At 48.8% G+C, this 17,152-nt stretch overlaps 1 protein-coding gene across 1 annotated transcript in view; it reads left to right on the forward strand.

Moving 5' to 3' along the window:
• The window catches only part of DMBT1 (deleted in malignant brain tumors 1), a 76,929-nt gene continuing 61,343 nt past the window's right edge, over window positions 1,567–17,152 (forward strand). The window contains 5 exon segments of the mRNA NM_001048188.1: window positions 1,567–1,731; window positions 4,830–4,919; window positions 6,516–6,545; window positions 14,805–14,852; window positions 15,570–15,893. Coding sequence (NP_001041653.1) covers window positions 1,671–1,731; window positions 4,830–4,919; window positions 6,516–6,545; window positions 14,805–14,852; window positions 15,570–15,893 — 553 coding nt within the window. The 5' untranslated portion in view covers window positions 1,567–1,670.

Consider the following 17,152-nt stretch of genomic DNA (forward strand, 5'->3'; position numbering starts at 1 on the left):
GCTGTGCTTGGGGCTCCCTCTCCACTCTCCTGGCAGGATCCCCCACACCCCCCACATCCTCACACAGTTCCAGGAGGTCACCTCTGCTCCTCAGCTGGTCTTCCCACGCTTGGTTGCTGAAAGATTCCTGCTTATATTTCAAGTCATACCTCCTCGAGAAACTGCCTCTGCCAGCTGATTTGCAGTTTTGTTTTTTCCCCTGTATTTTCCCACAGCACCTTGTATTAATACTCACCCCTTGTGGTAATTAATACTCACCCCATGTGTCACCATGCAGGTCTATCTCTAAGACCAGGTGGTGTGCTTGGGCTGCGGGGGGAAGGGATGTTTTTACCCCTCCTCCCTCATGAATAGTTTGTACTCCTACCTATGTTTTCCTTTGCTGTGCTCAGGGCAGGCATTATTAATCGAGCATAGCACTCTTTTTTTTTTTTTGGATGATCCCAAACTCAGCACTTCACAGTCATTCTCAGCCCAGCACTTCAGGATCCAAACAAGCACGACCCCCTTAAGAGGAGTCCAATGCGCTGGCTGGCCTTAGGCACTCCCTAGCAGAGGTGTACCCTGGTTCTCTTGTCACTTGATACTCATCAGCTATTGGGTTGACATTAGGAAAATGATAAACAATGCAGCTATCCCACAGAAATGTGCCTATTCTCATCAAGGGGAGAAGAGGAACTTGGGGGATGACAGGAAAAATGATAGGATTAAAAAAGAAATCCAGGGGAGTTCCCATTGTGGCTCAGCAGTAATGAACCTGACTAGTATCCATGAGGACTAGGATTCAATCCACAGCCTTGCTCAGTGGGTTAAGGATCCAGCATTGCCGTGCACTGTGCTGTAGGTCTCAGACACAGCTTGGATCTGGCATTGCCATTGCTGTGGTATAGGCCAGCAGCCTATACCACACTATAACTCCAATTAGACCTCTAACCTGGGAACTTCCACATGCCACAGATATGGCCCTAAAAAAAAAAAAAAAAAAAAGAAAGAAAGAAAGAAAAGAAAAAAAGAAATCAAATCCTGACATGATGGGAAGTGGTCCAGATTGTGGTGACACATTTCTCAGCTCCTGGGCTGAGAATTAGTGTGAGAACCAGAAGAAGGGGGCCAGAGCTGGTGCCAGGCTGGTCCATCATGGATACACTGCACGTCTTTCCTCTCCAGCTATGTCTGCACTAATGCCCTCCTTGATTCTCCAAGGCCAGGGGCTCACAGAAGAGTGCCCTGCCAGGACAAATTATCCTGAAGACATGCTATCCCCCTGGGCATCCTGCCCTGTATTTGCTCAGCAGCCCACATCCTGCTCGGCCCTGAACCTTGGAGCAGACGTCCCACAAATCCATCCACATTCTCCAAGGTTCAAATGCAGCCTATATTCAGGGAGCGCCTCAGAGTCTTCCAGGTTCACCTAGAAGGAAGTTGGAAATTGCATGGCTAATGTCAGTGCTTTTGCAGCTGGGGAATAGCCAGTCTGTTCATATGACAATCAATTGAACACACCTAAGTTGTTCCCACAGATTAGCCACTGATTGTTAGAAAAGTCCTTCACTTCCTTTATATTGATTTATGGCAGCAATAGAAATCCACTACCGGGGGAAGACACGCCCCCTTTTAGCTGAGAACCTATAAATGTCAAGGCATTTCATTCAAATTGAGAACCCAGCAAAATGGGGACCTCCGCAGTCATCCTTGAAATATGTCTTTTATTGAGTCAAGTTCTAACCACAGGTATGATACCTAATTTTTACATTTGTTCATTTCATGATTGCAAGTCCGAAACATGGCAAATTGTATCTATTTGTTTCTTGGCGCTAGATTTTTTTCTGTCCCAAGGGGAGTTTTGTTTCAAGGGGGAGGAAGGTCTTTACTGATAATCCTAAATGGGAAGTAGGTTTTGTTTGGTTTCTGGCTGAGAAATGCAGTGGTAGCTAGAAAGAGTCTGTCATTCTGTCAAGGTTTTCAGGGAGTCGCTCAAGTAAGGACATTATTGATGGGTCTTAGGAAATTTCTTAAAATTAAAGTTGTGTTTTATTAAGAGGCCCTAAAACTCTGTCACCATTGGTTCAGCATGAAAATGGGCAGATACGATTGCCCTGCAAATGCTCAGAATGGGCCTTCTTTTCTGCAGGCGTGTCTGGGCTTGATAATATTTGCCCAGTAAAATCCAATCAAGCAGCTGAGCACAGATAAGATTATTACGATTCCAAGTTTGTGTCTGTCACTGCTTTAGAGAAATGACTTGAAGCTTAGCTACTTAAGTATTTCTTTGTGTTCTTAGAGTGTCAAGTGATAAAAGGTACAAGAAAGAGCCCCGGGCAAATCAATGAGACCATTGAATCTCCCTGTCATTATACTGAGATGCTAGGCAAACAGGATGATTGGCCAGTCTATTATCTTCCTATCTGGTTCTCTCTACTTTTCTCTGTCTCTTCTATTTACCTGTGTTTCCATCCCTCTTCCTCCTTCCCTTTCTCCCTCTCTCTTTCTCATCCTTCATTTATTTCTTCCTTCTTCTTTCCACACCCATGACCTCCCCACCCCCAACTTTTTTCCTTAGTGTCACGTTTTGCTACATGCATTAGTTTCAGAAGACAGGGAAAAACTATCCTAATTTTCGAATAACTTCCAAAGCCCCAAGGCTTCACAGGGGCAGCTCTGAAAGTAGATTAATATATATTCTTTTTTCAGATACTTTTCCATTATGGCTTATTATAGGACATTAGCATAGTTCCCTATGCTGTACAGTACGACTTTGTTGTTTACCCATTTTTATATATATATAAGTTATCCTTACCACCCTCCCCCAGCAGCTTGGCAACCACAAGTTTGTTCTCTATGTCTCTGGTCTGTTTCTGGTCCATAGGTAAGTTCATTTGTGTCATATTTTAGATTTCACATATAAGTGATATCATATGGGATTTGTCTTTCTCTTTTTGACTTACTTCACTTAGTGTGATAATCTCTAGGTCCATCCATGTTGCTGCAAATGGCATTATCTCATTCTTTTTATGGCTGAGTAATATTCCACTGTATGTAGGTACCACATCTTCTTTATCCATTCATCTGTCCATGGGCATTTAGGTTGTTTCCATGTCCTGGTGATGGTGAATAGTGCTGCTAGGAACATAGGGATGCATGCATCTTTTCAAATTATAGTTTTGTCCAGATATATGCCCAGGAGTGGGATTGCAGGATCATACGGCAACTTTATTTTTAATTTTTTGAGGAATCTTCTTCATACTGTTTTCCATAGTGGCTGCACCAATTTACATTCTCAATAAAAGAAGAGAGGGTTCCCACCAAAAGATTTTTTTTTTTAGGTCCATATCCGGGGAATATGGAAGTTTCCAGGCTCGGGGTCAAATCGGAGCTGAGGTGCCAGCCTATACCACAGCCACAGCAACACCAGCTCTGAGCCTCGTCTGGGACTTATACCACAGCTCACAGCAACTTGGGATCCTTAACCCACTGATCAAGGCCAGGGATCAAACCTGCCTCCTCATGGATACTAGTTGGGGTCATTAACCACTGAGCCATGACGGGAACTCCACCAGCAAAAGAATTTTTTAATTTCATTTCTTGGTTCCAGTTCTTTAAGGCTAGGTTTTGCAAAATAAGAAAGGAGTAACTGCTAACAAACTAATTCCTCGTAAATTGTTAATGCTCGTACATCCCTTTCCACGGTTTATCGGGGGGTTGGCAATGATTAATGCCTTAAAAAGGAGGAAATCTAATGGGACTTTTAGTCACGGTGAGATGTCTTTAATTGGGTGACATTTGGCCGGGGGAGGCACTTCATTGACATAGACCACACAGAGGTCTCACTACTCCCTCGCCAGCTCTCTTCGCTGCCACCCGTCTTTATTGCGCAAACTCCCTACTGGGCAGTTACGTAACTCAGTCCAGGGCAGGTGCGGAATTTTACAGAACAGGGAGAAGTGCAAGGCGGTGCCCGGGCCTGAGTCCAAGTGCTGCCGCAGCCCTGGCACCCCGGACCCCACGGCCCCGCCTGTCCTTCCCAGCATCTTGACATCTTCACACCTGCCTGACAACACCCACCTGGGTTTCGGTTCCCACATGCTCCCTGCTCTTTTCCACCTCGTGGTTTTAGTTCTGCTCGTTTTGCAGGATCCCTTGCGGCAGGATAGCTCATAGTACAGAGCAACCTGTTCTGCCCCCTTCACAGGGCACTGCAGTAAGGCCACCTCTTGTCATGGTGACTGTGCTCATGCTGTTCCCTCTACCTGGAAGGCAATCTTATTCTCACCCACCCCTCCCCAGCCTGGCTAAATCTAGCTGCTCTTTTTAAATACCATGGACACAGTCCCTTTCGGGACACTTATGGGAACGTCTTTATGTCAACAAGTCAGACTTAGGATGTAGCCAACAACCATTTGGGAAAACCTTAAAAACCTAACTTTACTTGACGTTAAGCAAAATACAGACATTAAGGAAAGATAAATAGATGAGGTGAGGGATGCGTGAATTAACTAGATGGGAGAGGGTCTTTCCACATTGCGTATGCATCTCGAATCACCAGGAGGTGCACTTTAAGTATCTGGTCAACCACACCTCAGTAGCCTGCGGGCTCCAGAGCCCTGAGCCTCCCCCTCTACGCAGGGTCCCATCTTTCTCCCTGAATTTTGGCGCAGTGCCCCTTGTGGTCAGACCCGGCCGTATTCCCAGTGAATCAATTAATGAGTGGCGGGTCCAGCTACCCTCCAAAGCAGCCCCTTCCTCTGCTTGAATGAACCGGTGGGGGTTGGCGGTGGGGTGTTCAGATTTTAACGTTTTCAGAAGAGCGCTCATTGGGCTATTTTTCTTAGTATCTTCAACAACGCAAACAGAATCGACCACTGAAGACCGAACACAAATCACAGAAACTGCTTTCTGGGAGACGCAGACAATCAACTCTGGTAACTCTGATAAACTCTGCCGCGGGGTGATGGTGGGACTCAAGCCACCCTCTGGGACTCGGGAGGGACTGCTGCAGAGATTCCTGCTGGCTTTTAGATGTAGGACAGGAAAGACCTCCTCCGATGGGGTCCACTGGGACTCTTAGCCCTTTCCTCGCGAGTTTCTGTCCTGACCAAGAGGCAGGCCCGTGCAAGTCTCTGTCCAGCCACCCCTCTTTCCTAAGACCTCTGCCTCTGAGGCTGCCCCGCTGGGTGTCCAGCAGGGATTATAGACAACAGGGCAGAGGGGGAGACTGGGGACAGCAGCATCTAGCTGAGCCTCGCTGGACAAAATCACATTTCTCTTCTTTTCTAGAATTGTTAACAAGTCTTGGGGGAACAAGGACTGTCCCTGCCTCAGCCAGTGCTTTAAACGATAACGGCTTCCATGCACTAATTCCTCGATAATTGGCATTCTGTGTGTGCAGGAGTGCACCTGCCTGAGCAAAAGCACAGACCATGATTTGGGCCAAAGAATACAAGTACTGAAAATATATATTCTGGGAGGCAGACTAGTGAAGTGGTCAAGCCCAAGAGTCTGGGCACAAATCCCGCCCCCATCACCTTCTGGTCCATTGATGTGGGTTCCCTTCCCTAGCCTCAGATTCCCCACGGGATTGTGTGAGGATTGTGAGATGACACGTGCAAACCAAGGCCCCCGGGTTAGAAAATGTTCAAAGTCATCTGTTATGATGAATATGACCCAAGCCCGGGTTAGAAAATGTTCAAAGTCATCTGTTATGATGAAGCTTTAAAACTCAGCCCCTCGGCTGTGTGTGAGGGAGGAGAAGAGAAGTCACAGGGTAGACCTCGGGATGCAGGGATGTAGCCATTTTATTTATTTTTAAAATGTATTTTATTGAAGCATATTTTATTTACAATGTTTATTTATTTGCTGTCCAGCAAATTATTTATTTGCTGTCCAGCAAAGTGATTCAGTTACACACAGGTATGTACACTGTCTTTCCTGTTTTTTCCATTAAGGTTTGTCACAGGATATTGAGTATAGTTGCCTGTGCTGTATTGTAGCACCGTGTTGGTTATCCACTGTGGATATGATAGTTTGCATCGGCTAATCTCAAAGCCCAAATCCATCCCTCTACGCCCCACCCCTGCCCTCAACCACAAGTCTCTTCTCTTTGTCTGCGAGTCTGTTTCTCTTGCAGATAAGATCATTTGTGTCATATTTTAGATTCCACATATGCGTGATATCATAGGATATTTGTCTTTCTCTGTCTGACTTACTTCACTGGGTATGATAATCTCAGGTCCACCCACATTGCTGGCACCTTATTTCATTCTTTTTTAATGAATATGGCTGTCTTGGAAGCGAGCCTAGGTCTCTCATTGCACACACTAGAGCCTCAAGAAATCTGTATTAATTTGCATGACATTTCAAAAGCAGATTCCAGACTTGTTGATGTAGATCTACCTGCAGTTATTATATCTTGACTTCAGAGTCAACTCTAAGAAAAACAATGGCTCAGAGGTGGCTCTCTTAATTAGGGCCCCTGTGTATGAAACATATGTGCTGATTTTTCTTTTACTCCTTTACAGTTTCTGAATCAGATCTTCCTGGAACACATGGTAAGTGATTTGAAAACAATATCCTGTGTTTGGTTTAAAATTTATTTTTCATTCTATGCAGACATTTATATCTTACAAACAAGCCCTGCCTTACTGGACTTTAATGAATGGTATGAGGGCTGCATACAAATATGGTTTGTGTCCTTAATGGAAATACAAGGCAACAGAATCTTCTTTCAGCCACAGCATGAAGTAGACCATGTGGTACTACAGTTAGGTTCTTCTAAAGTAGTATTTTGCATTTGCTTCAAACTTCAGGGCACATCAGAATCAACTAGCGTATTTGATTGAAGTCAGGTCTTTGGAATTAACCTCCCTGCTCCCGGCTTGGATTTAGAGGGTCTGGGTTGGGGCTCAAGAATCTGCTTTTTTATTTCTTTTTCGGCTGAACCCATGGCATATGGAAGTTCTCAGGCCAGGGATCAAATCTGAGCTGCAGCTGCAACCTACGCCACAGCTGTGGCAATGCCAGATCCTTAACCTACTGTGCCAGGCTACATATGGAACCCATGCCATCTCAGAGACAATGCTGGGTTCTTAACTTGCTGTGCCTCAGTGGGAATTCCAGGAATCTACATTTTTATATAACTTAAAATAAAGATAGTCTACAGACCACACCTTGAGCAACCATGCTGCCGGGTCCAGGACTCAAGTTTTCATGTTTGCAGTGTAATTATGGAAACATGACTTTGCCAAGAAATTCCAAAGCAAGGACAGAAGATATGTGTGTATATTTTAAGTGCTACCTTTTTTTTAACTTATTTTTCTTAATGTCTATATTTTGCTTGATGCCAAGTAAATTTTTGAGATTTTTGATATTTTCCCAAATGGTTGTTGGCTACATCATAAGTCAGAGTTGTTGATGCAGAGACTTTTCCATAGGTGTGTTACTAAATGAACCTTCAAACATCTTTCAAGATGGCCTCAATATCTGTGCCACCTCATTTGGCAAGAAGCAGTCCTACTAGGATCCTCCTAAATAGGAGAAGCTCCAGTGGGGGCTTTCTGTTATTTCAGGGGAATATGATTCCTGCCTTCAGGAACTTAGGGATTAATGGCGAGAAAGGCATTAATCAGCTGAGCACACAGTTACAATTACAGCCGTATAAGGGGTCTGTAGCAGCGGAGATGTGACCAAGCCATCAGTGAGAGGAGCCCTGAGAAAGTCACAGGTGAATGGAGGCCAGGGCTGGGGTAGGAACCAGCCAGCCAGAAGCAGAAGGAAGAGTTTTTCTGTTTTCCACAGTTGCAGTTGTCAGGACCTTGAGGGGGGTGGTACAGACTTCCACTGACTGCAGCTACCCACGCCCCCCAGGTCAGCCGTCCTAACATGGCATCTAGCCAGCACAGGGCCCCTGGGTCCCATTCCCCACACTTTCTGAAGTTCTAGAGAAAAAACCTTCTGATCAACAAAGTTTGGAAATGTCCCCTGCCTTTGGCGATAGAACACGGTCTGTCTTTTGGGACAAGCAGGGAAAGAGCAGAGAGGGCGGCCGCTGCAGTCAGACTCGGTTCTTATTTGCCTTCGAAGTCCTTGTCTAAATCGGCCTGGGGGTGGTGCAGGCAGAGCTGTATCCATGGGAAAATCTCTGGGATGCTCATCCTTGGTCACGTCTTAAACCGACGCATTAAAAATGAGCAGTCTTGGAGCTCCCTTGTGGCACAGTAAGAATCCAGCATAGTCACTGCAGCAGCTCAGGTTGCTGCTGTGACCAGGGCTTGATTCCTGGCCTGGGAACTTCTGTGGTTTTTTGGGTTTTTTTTTTTTTTTTGTCCTTTTTTTAGGGCCGCACCTGCATCATATGGAAATTCCCAGGCTAGGGGTTGAATCGGAGCTGCAGCTGCCAGCCTCCACCACAGCCACAGCAACACAGGATTAGAGCCATGTCTGCGACCCACACCACAGCACATGGCAACCCCAGATCCTTGAACCCACTGAGGAAGGCCAGGATCCAACTAGTGGGGTTTGCTACCGCTGAGCCATGACGGACGGAACTCCACGTCCCCAGAACTTCTGTCTGCTGCAGGCACGGGGCCACCCCTCCCGAAAAACAAAACAAACAAGAAATGAGCCATCTGACACCATCTCCGCTTGGTGGCACCCTGTCCCTCTGTACCATACCTTTAGGCTGGCCATTTGCTTAGGAACAGTGAGACCCCATGAAGAGGGCTCAGACAAGGCTCCCATCTACAAAAATCTTTAAACCCCACTGAGACGAATGCAGTCTGCATGGCAGAAAAGATTGTACCTGAGAGGGTGAAATAAGCTGGATGCTTGTGACAGAGGAAAGCCACAATGATCTTCTTATCAAAAGTTGCTTAGGCTAGCATGGTGCTGCAAAATCAACGGAAAAACAGTGGTCATGTCTCCTGGGTCACTTCCCATTGAAAACTCAGTTTGGGTTGGTTTATGGAAAGTGGGTTAGCACAGACCGCTGTCCTTGCAAGAACCACACAAAGTGAGTTGATGGCAGGCAGTGGCTGTGACAAAAGGCAGCACTGGATGACAGCCAAAAGCATGGACAGTGGAGTTCCCTGGCGGCTCGGCAGGTTAGGGATCCGGTGTTGTCAAGGCTGTGTCTGAGTCACTGCTGTGGCACGGGTTCGATCTCTGGCTTGGGAATTTCTGTATGCCACAGGTATGCCCCCACCCCCCAAAAAAGGCGAGAAAAAAAACATGGACAGAAGATGGAATCTGTGTGTCCTTGGGGTACCTTTTTGTTTGTTTTCGGCTTTTAAGGGCTGCACCCACAGCAGACAGAGGTTCCCAGGCTAGGAGTCAATTCGGAGCTGTAGCTGCTGGCCTACACCAGAGCCACAGCAACGCCAGATCCAAGCTGTGTCTGCAACCTACACCACAGCTCACAGCAACACCAGATCCTTTAACCCAGTGATGGAGGCCAAGGATCAAACATACATCCTCATGGATGCTAGTCAGATTTGTTTCCACTGAGCCACGACGGGAACGCCTGGGCTACTGTTCTGATGTTTGTGCCTCAGTGTCCTGGTCTGTAAGTGGGAGAGAAAATTTATTTCACTATTTCATCTTCCTTTTAGGCAATTCTGCCATTCTTCCATTTTTTAAATTATATATCTTTTACAAATAATTGTTAATAATTGATGAGCAGTGGTGAACTAATCCTTTGAGTGAGGAAATACCAAAACATTTGAAGATATGGGAAAAATTAGATCACTGAAGAGTCCATAATACATCTTAGATTTATAAAAGGATCCAATGAATCCATAAAGTGCCTATAAGATAGAAGAAGTTTTATTCTATTTTTTTTATTAGTAGTAGACTACTCTCTAACCAAGCTAACTGGCTACAATTATTCTATTTTTTAAATGAATAAATATTCTTTTTGTGCTTTGGAAGACCTCTAGAAACATATGTCGTGAAACATCCATCCTCACAAATACAGTTGATCTGCTCAAAAAAGTAACTCAAAAACTAAAATTGAGGAATTGCCATTGTGTCTCAGCAGTAGCAAACCCAACTAGTATTCAGTATTTATGAGGGCTCAGGTTTGATCCCTGGCCCTGTTCAGTGGGTTAAGGATCCAGTGTTGCCATGAGCTGTGGCATCATAGGTCACAGATGCAACTTGGATCTGGCGTTGCTGTGGTTGTGGTGCAGGCCAGCAGCCACAGCTCTGATGGGATCCTTCGCCTGGAAATTTCCGTATGTCTTGGGTATGGCTCTAAAGACAAAAAAACCCACCAAAAAACCCCACAAAAAAACCAAAATTGAGTTTAAAGGACTATGAGGGTACGCTGAGGGTTGACCTGAAGTGAGGAGGGCGTGGAGTAAGGCCTCACTGATGATAAAATTCCAGGTTCTCTAAATTTCAGTTTTCTTCAAGGTACAGTGGAAATTTCTCAGGATACACATCGTAGGGAACAGGAGCGCTGACACCAAAGTATTTCCTTATTTAGGGGGCCCCCCAGTGGCCATTCCCAGTGCTGACTTTCCTCAAATTTCAGACTGGGGGGTGGATTCATCCACCGCCCAGATTTCTTGACGACCAGTTTAACAACCAGTTTAGATTACATCCTGCAACTATAACTAGCATTAGGAGCCTAGTAAAGAGACATGCACTTTATTATATCTAAAATTACTTCCAACCTACTTGCGTTAAACTTCTAGAGCAAAACCCCACTTTCAGCAAGAACATATAAACCCAAGATGGAACCACAGCGCCCCCTGGCAGGATTGCAAGGTGAACCTCAAGCCAGTTTCTGTGACTGCCCATCATTTACCAAGAATGGAATTGCCTAAAATGAATTTGGTTTCTTTCTAGACCAGTGGATTCCACAGACTACAGACAATGATAAGATAGGGTTTTTTTTTTCCTGTCTTCCCGTGGTTTTGCTCACTGGCTGGGTAGCTGCTGTTGGCTGCTGGAGGCTGAGTGCCGTCTTGGCCACAGACCAAGCACTTGTCCTTTAACGCAGGGATGGAGAGGGAGGGGTCGAGGGGTGCAGAGACCTGAGCATGTCCCCGACACGCACTCAGCCAATCCCCTCTGTCATTCTTCTTCCTTCTTCTCTCTGCCTCTTGGTCCTTCATTGGATGAGATCAGCTTCAACTCGGTGTCAGGAGAGAAAGATGAAAAAAAAAAATCAGTGCCTCTTCTCACCATTAATGCCAGTTATATGAAAGATAGTTAACATCTTCCAAGCCCTTGCTTTGTACCCTGGGCAAGATTATTTTCACATATGAAATGAGTTAATAAATTTAAAAAGCATTTAAAATGCTAGTGGCCCATAATAAGTGCTCGACTAATGCACATGGTAAGTAGTGCTGTTGTTGTGAAATCTTCCCAACAACACTTTGAGGTAAGTTGCATTATTACGCCCCTTGTGCAGATGGGAAACTTCGGCGCAGATAGGCCAATCGCCAAGTTCTATGTCTGGGGTCACATGGGGGGTACGTGGCCGGGCAGAGATTTGAACCCGGAACAGATGCCTTTGCCTCTGTTGACAATTTTTACTAAAAGTCTTATCTTTCCTTCTCTGCGGTGAGAGTATGCACCCTTTGCGTGCTCACTTAGGACAGCCCACCCCTCCATTGGGTCTTGGCTGTGTTGTCCTTTCAGAGTGTGCCCTGGGAGTCCAGAAGTGGCCTGGGAGGCACTTGAGGAGCAGATTTTTGGTGACTGACCCCCAGTAGGGGGCAGACTGAGACTGGGAGCCTGAGATCTCTTTGGCAGGGACCGCTCACAGGAGGGACGGGAGGCAGCAGGAAGGGCTAAGGAAGCCCAGAATGCACCTTGGAAACACCCCCCAGACGGTCGGACTGGTCTTCCCTCCCGCTCCCTGAGCCCGCTCCTGACAACAACCATAGACGCCACCTGTGCCCTTCTCTCCCATCGCATTCCAACTCTCTGGTCACTCCTTGACCAAACATTCTCATGATCTCAGACTAACCACTGACGAGGCTCCTGCTGTCAGGATGCTGGGCGGTCAGCAGGCTGGGCTGGATCCCTCGGAACCTGCTGCCTGTTTTCCTTGTGTTATCTGTGTGGGTGATTTAGCAGGATCATGCCAGGCAGGAGCCTGGTGCCACTGACTCTCTGGTCATGGTCAGCTTCATGGTGGGAATCAAGGCTCTCGAAGCCCCTCACAGGGGGCTCAAAAGGTAGGTTGAGGCCCATTCTTGGACAAGCCCATCTTGAACTGGTGGGAATGGAGAAGACACTGAAGCATTTTGAACAGGAAAGTGACTGAACATACCTGTACTCTATGAAGATAAGACTTGAGACAGGGAGTTCCTGCCGTGGCTCAGTGGAAACGAATCTGACTAGTATCCATAAGGACACAGATTCAATCCCAGGCCTTGCTCAGCGGGTGAAAGATCTACCATTGCCGTGAGCTCTGGTGTAGGTTGCAGACACGGCTCAGATCCTGTGTTGCTGTGGCTGTGGTGTAGGCTGGCAGCTGTAGCTCAGATTCAACCCGTAGCCTGGGAGCATCCATAGGCTGCAGGTGCAGCTCTAAACAAACAAACAAACAAATAAACAACAACAACAACACAAAAAAACCCCAAAAAACTTGAGACGATCTCGGGGAGACAGACGAAGCATCTCAGCACAGGAACTGGCTTGGCATAAGCACTTCATGCACACTGCTTTCATCAGCGGGTGCGGCTGGATTCGAGAAAGGAGAAGGAGGGAGCTGAGTGGGGGACCCCGGCCAGGTTCAGGAGAAGGAAGGTCTTACCTGGCAAAACTGCAGCGCAGTGAAAAGAAAAGACCACTTGGGTGATATTGGACGTAAGAGGCGGGGAGCACGAAGAGTCAACTGCCCCCCCCCCATCTCCTACACAGCGCGGTGGACCGTGATGACGCTTGATTCCAATGGAAGAAAGAGCTGGTGTTGAGTGTGGGATGACGATGGGGACCCAGGAGGCTCTGAACATGTCGGTCTGGGATTGGGGCTGTCCAGGATCAGAGAGGGGTTTTGGGGGTCCTCTTCCTGGAAAGCTCTCAGATTACATGAGGTCCTTCAGGTGGGCAAGAGAGGAGAGCTAAGATGGTGCCTGGGGGAGCTGTGATGTGTAAAGTCCCAAGGGAGGAGAAACATTGCTCGAGGAGAGGGGACAGGGGTCAGAGGGGACAGGCGGGCAGGGCGTGCTGGGTAATGAGAGCCGGGGGTGGGGGGCGAGCAGAAAGAGGGATGGGGGGCTTTCCACGGTGTCAATACAAGGTGGTCCTGAGGCCGGTGAATGGAAGTGACGGGTGTCAGGGCCGGGTAGAGCACCTGTTCCATGGCTGCTGGGGCACCAAGTGCGATGGCACCCGGGACACCTGGGATGCAGATGTCATTTGTCTGGAGCTCAGCTGTGGCCATTCAGTGTCGCTCCTGGGTGGGGGTCCCCTCCATCAGGGCTCAGGGAACATTCTCCTGGGCTCCGTGTGCTGCTTGGGACAGGAGCCCTCTGTCAAGCTGCTCCCACAGCAGGTGATAGGACCATGAATGTGGCCACAGGGAGAATGCTGGAGTTGGGGGCTCAGGTCGTGCCACCATCACTGGCACTGTCACCTGTGTCACTCTGAGGACAGGGGCTCCTGTGCTCCTCAGTATCACATATACGTAACACTTGGCAGTTTACCTGCTCTCTCTCCTCTAAGGTGTGTCTTCTTTGATGTTGGGGTGGGTATTACTCTCCTTTCTCACACAGAGAGAAATGGAGGTTCAGAGAGGGTAAGCCACTTGGCTGAAGTCCTAAAGTTGGGGGGGGGGAGTTTCAGTCTCAGCCCTCCAGAGCTTGCTGATGCAGTCACCCCGGGCACACCACCCCTCAAGCAGCATCACGACCGTCCTCAGCCCAGGGTGATCACATAACTTCCTAAGTGGTACCTCCTCTGCGCTTTAAATGCAGGGAAGGATCGGGGACTTCCAGCCTTTAAAACTTAAATCTATACCAAAATCAAACTGAGGAGTATCCAACATATCCTCTTTATGGGGGATTAAATGCCAAACGAAGGATGTTTACGCTTTCAGTGCAGAAGAGAACTTCTCCCCAACCCAACCTAGCAAATCCCGACATTTCTCTGTTGTTCGCAGAGGGCTGGTGGGTGTTCTAGCACCAAGGGGTCCTTTAATCCACAAGCAAACCTCGAAGGATACTGCCTCTTATGTGAGCCCCCAAAGGGAGTCAATCTGCCCATCTTTAGAGCAACGTCTGGCATTTACGATGTGGACCACTGTATGCATATACGTCACTGAGCCCAGGATGGAGCCATGATATTCCAACCACCACAGGAGAACACGTTCCCCAAGAGAGCGTGTCGGTCCAGGCACTCACTTTGGAGCCGGTTTATTTCAGTGTTTGGCCAAGCAGCTTGGAGCCTTCCTTTCCTCCTAGTTGGGGCCACCCTTCAGGAATGTCTCAGTGATGGGAGATATTGGTCATTCCTTTGAGCCAATAGGCAGTCGGCATTTGGAGTTTAACCTTGTGAAGAGATGTGGGTTGTTCATCAATGGGGTGATTTTTTTTTTTGGATGGAGACGGTGGAAGCAGAAGAGGCGGGAGGATGCTGGCAGGAACCAAGAACATCCCTGGTGGCCTCCAACATTGACCGAGGGCTGGCAGAGTGGCAGAGAGATGGATTCTGCCTCACAAGGAAGACAGCCTTGGGGCTGGGGCAGGGCTTCCGGATCTCCATCTCCTGTTTCAGAGCCAAGGGGCAGGGGGGTCACCCCTTCCCTAAGGAGGACCCATGTCCAGTGACCTCTTCTTCTCCCCACTCTGCAGCTTCTTCGTTTCACACGGAGGAACCCTTAACCACAATCGCAGCAGAAGGTAACGTTTGGTATGAGGGGTCCCTGTGGGCTCATGACCCTGCTGCACCCAGAGGATTGTCTCTGATCCACAAGGGGTGCAGCAGGTGTAAGAGAGGGGGGCGCTCAGTTCTCCAGGGTGGGGCTCTGAACCAAGCTTCAGGCCTGAACATGTATCTCTTCCACGGGCCTTGACTCAAGTTGGGGAGGTGCCAACGGGCAAGGGGTGCTCCAAGGTGGAGCTTGGTGTTCTGTCTCCAAGAGGGTCCTATTGTCCAAGCTTAGAGCCTGCCCGTGTGGTCCTCACCAGTGTACGTTGGCTCTGGTAGGGCCAGGGGCCCGGGTCTCTGCCTGCGGAACCTGGAGGGGCAGGTGCAAACCTGTTGGGACAGGGGACTCCATGTTCCCCTTCCGGGGCCACATCAGGTCACTTTGATGTGTATCTGCTGCAGAGGAAACACGACCCTTTAGCCTGTGGGTACTGGGGGTCCTGTGAACCCCCCAGCACTTCCTATAGGAGAGCTGGGAGGTACAGCGAGAACAGCTGAGCTTCTGACAGCCTGGGCTTGGGGAGGAAAAACCTCTTCCCTTTCCCGGTGATACAGATTAACTCATGGCCATGTTCAAAGGTGAATCCCTGCCTAGACACTATGGCCAACAGGGAGTCCCCTAAGTCTGAGCCTGCCTGAGGCCTGTGACCTCAGGAGACATGAGGCTGTGTTCTTGTGCTGCCCCCTAGGGACCGAATGGGATTTGGCCCTGAGGCTGGTGAATGGAGGTGACAGGTGTCAGGGCCGAGTGGAGGTCCTGTACCAAGGCTCCTGGGGCACCGTGTGTGATGACAGCTGGGACACCAACGATGCCAACGTGGTCTGCAGGCAGCTGGGCTGTGGCTGGGCCGTATCGGCCCCAGGAAGTGCCCGGTTTGGTCAGGGCTCAGGGCCGATTCTCCTGGATGACCTGCGCTGCTCAGGGCATGAGACCTACTTGTGGAGCTGCCCCCACAGTGGCTGGAAAACGCACAACTGTGGACACCAGGAGGACGCTGGTGTCATCTGCTCAGGTTAGTATCAAGTCTTGGGGGCGGAGATTCCTCTCTGGGGGCCTGGTTTCCTTCTTATATTGTGATCCTCTTCAAATTTTTCTACGTGTCTCCTTTCCTTAAAATCACCAATTTTCCTAAGTTAATAGGAGCTTTTGTCAAGCTGCCAGCATGATGGTGGTGAATGAGAACAGAGGTCACCTCTAAAAGCGACAATCAAGGCTTTATTCCCCCCTGTGACAGACAGGGCCAGGCTGAGATAAAGAGGAAAGCTCTGTAAGGAGGCCTCTGACCAGAGGCACGTGGGCCAGGACCGCAGGTGGCCCAGGTGTTGGATCCCGAGTCCTGGACCGTAGCCCCTCCAGAGCCCTGAGATGCCCTGTCTGGTCACCAGGTCTGCTGTGCGCAGGGCAGTGGCCCCTGTGGGGCTTGTCAGGCACAGCTTTGTTCATCAGCTCACACATGAGATTTAGTCTGAAGGTGGGCTCTGCAGTCTTACTGCCTCTGTGAACCCATAAAAGCTGTGGCTGCACTGGCTGGGCATCAACGCTGTCGTCTAGACACAGAGCTCATCAGCTGACACTGGGAGTACTGGTTGGAAATCCGCCTGGACCCCTCCCAGGAGCCTCTTTGGAGGCCTGTGGGTGGCAGAGGTCCCCCCTCCAGGGCAGGGGACAAGCACGGACTGAGCATCTCACCTGCTCAGCATCGTCCCCTTTGGCCCCGTTGTGCCCCTTCTGTGCGATGTGTCTGATCTGCCTTCTGTCTCTCACAGGTGCCCAGCGCTCGTCCACGGTCATTCCAGGTGAGTCCAGGTGCCTTTGACTCTTGGGTGTCCCCTCTGTCCCCACTCACCTCCACAGCCCCAACCAGGAGCTCCAGGAGGGGCGTGTGGAGCTTCCCTCTCAGTACCCGCCGTGGTCACTCTAGAGCATGTAGACGGCTCCAGATGAGCCATAACCCCTGGATCCTCTGTCAGGCTCTGTGATTTAAGGACAGTGTGGACACACATTGTTCCCTCAGAGGGCTTGGTGACAAAGTGCTTTGTCTTGGGGTCATCGTGCTTGAAAATATTGTCTGGAACCAGAATTCTGTGTGAGGGGAGACTACAGCTCTTCCATGTCATGTTCCGCAGGCAGAGTCTACGGGATGCTTTTACCGGGAGCACTCCGTCAGGAGGGCACGGGGATTGCTCTGGGGACGGTACCCCCTCAGTGCCATGTGTGCACATTTGAGGGCAGGATTGAGCTCACAGCAAACTCTCAGAAAAGGCCTCTTTC

This window comes from Sus scrofa, chromosome 14, assembly GCF_000003025.6.
Source record: "Sus scrofa isolate TJ Tabasco breed Duroc chromosome 14, Sscrofa11.1, whole genome shotgun sequence".
Lineage (NCBI taxonomy): Eukaryota > Metazoa > Chordata > Mammalia > Artiodactyla > Suidae > Sus > Sus scrofa.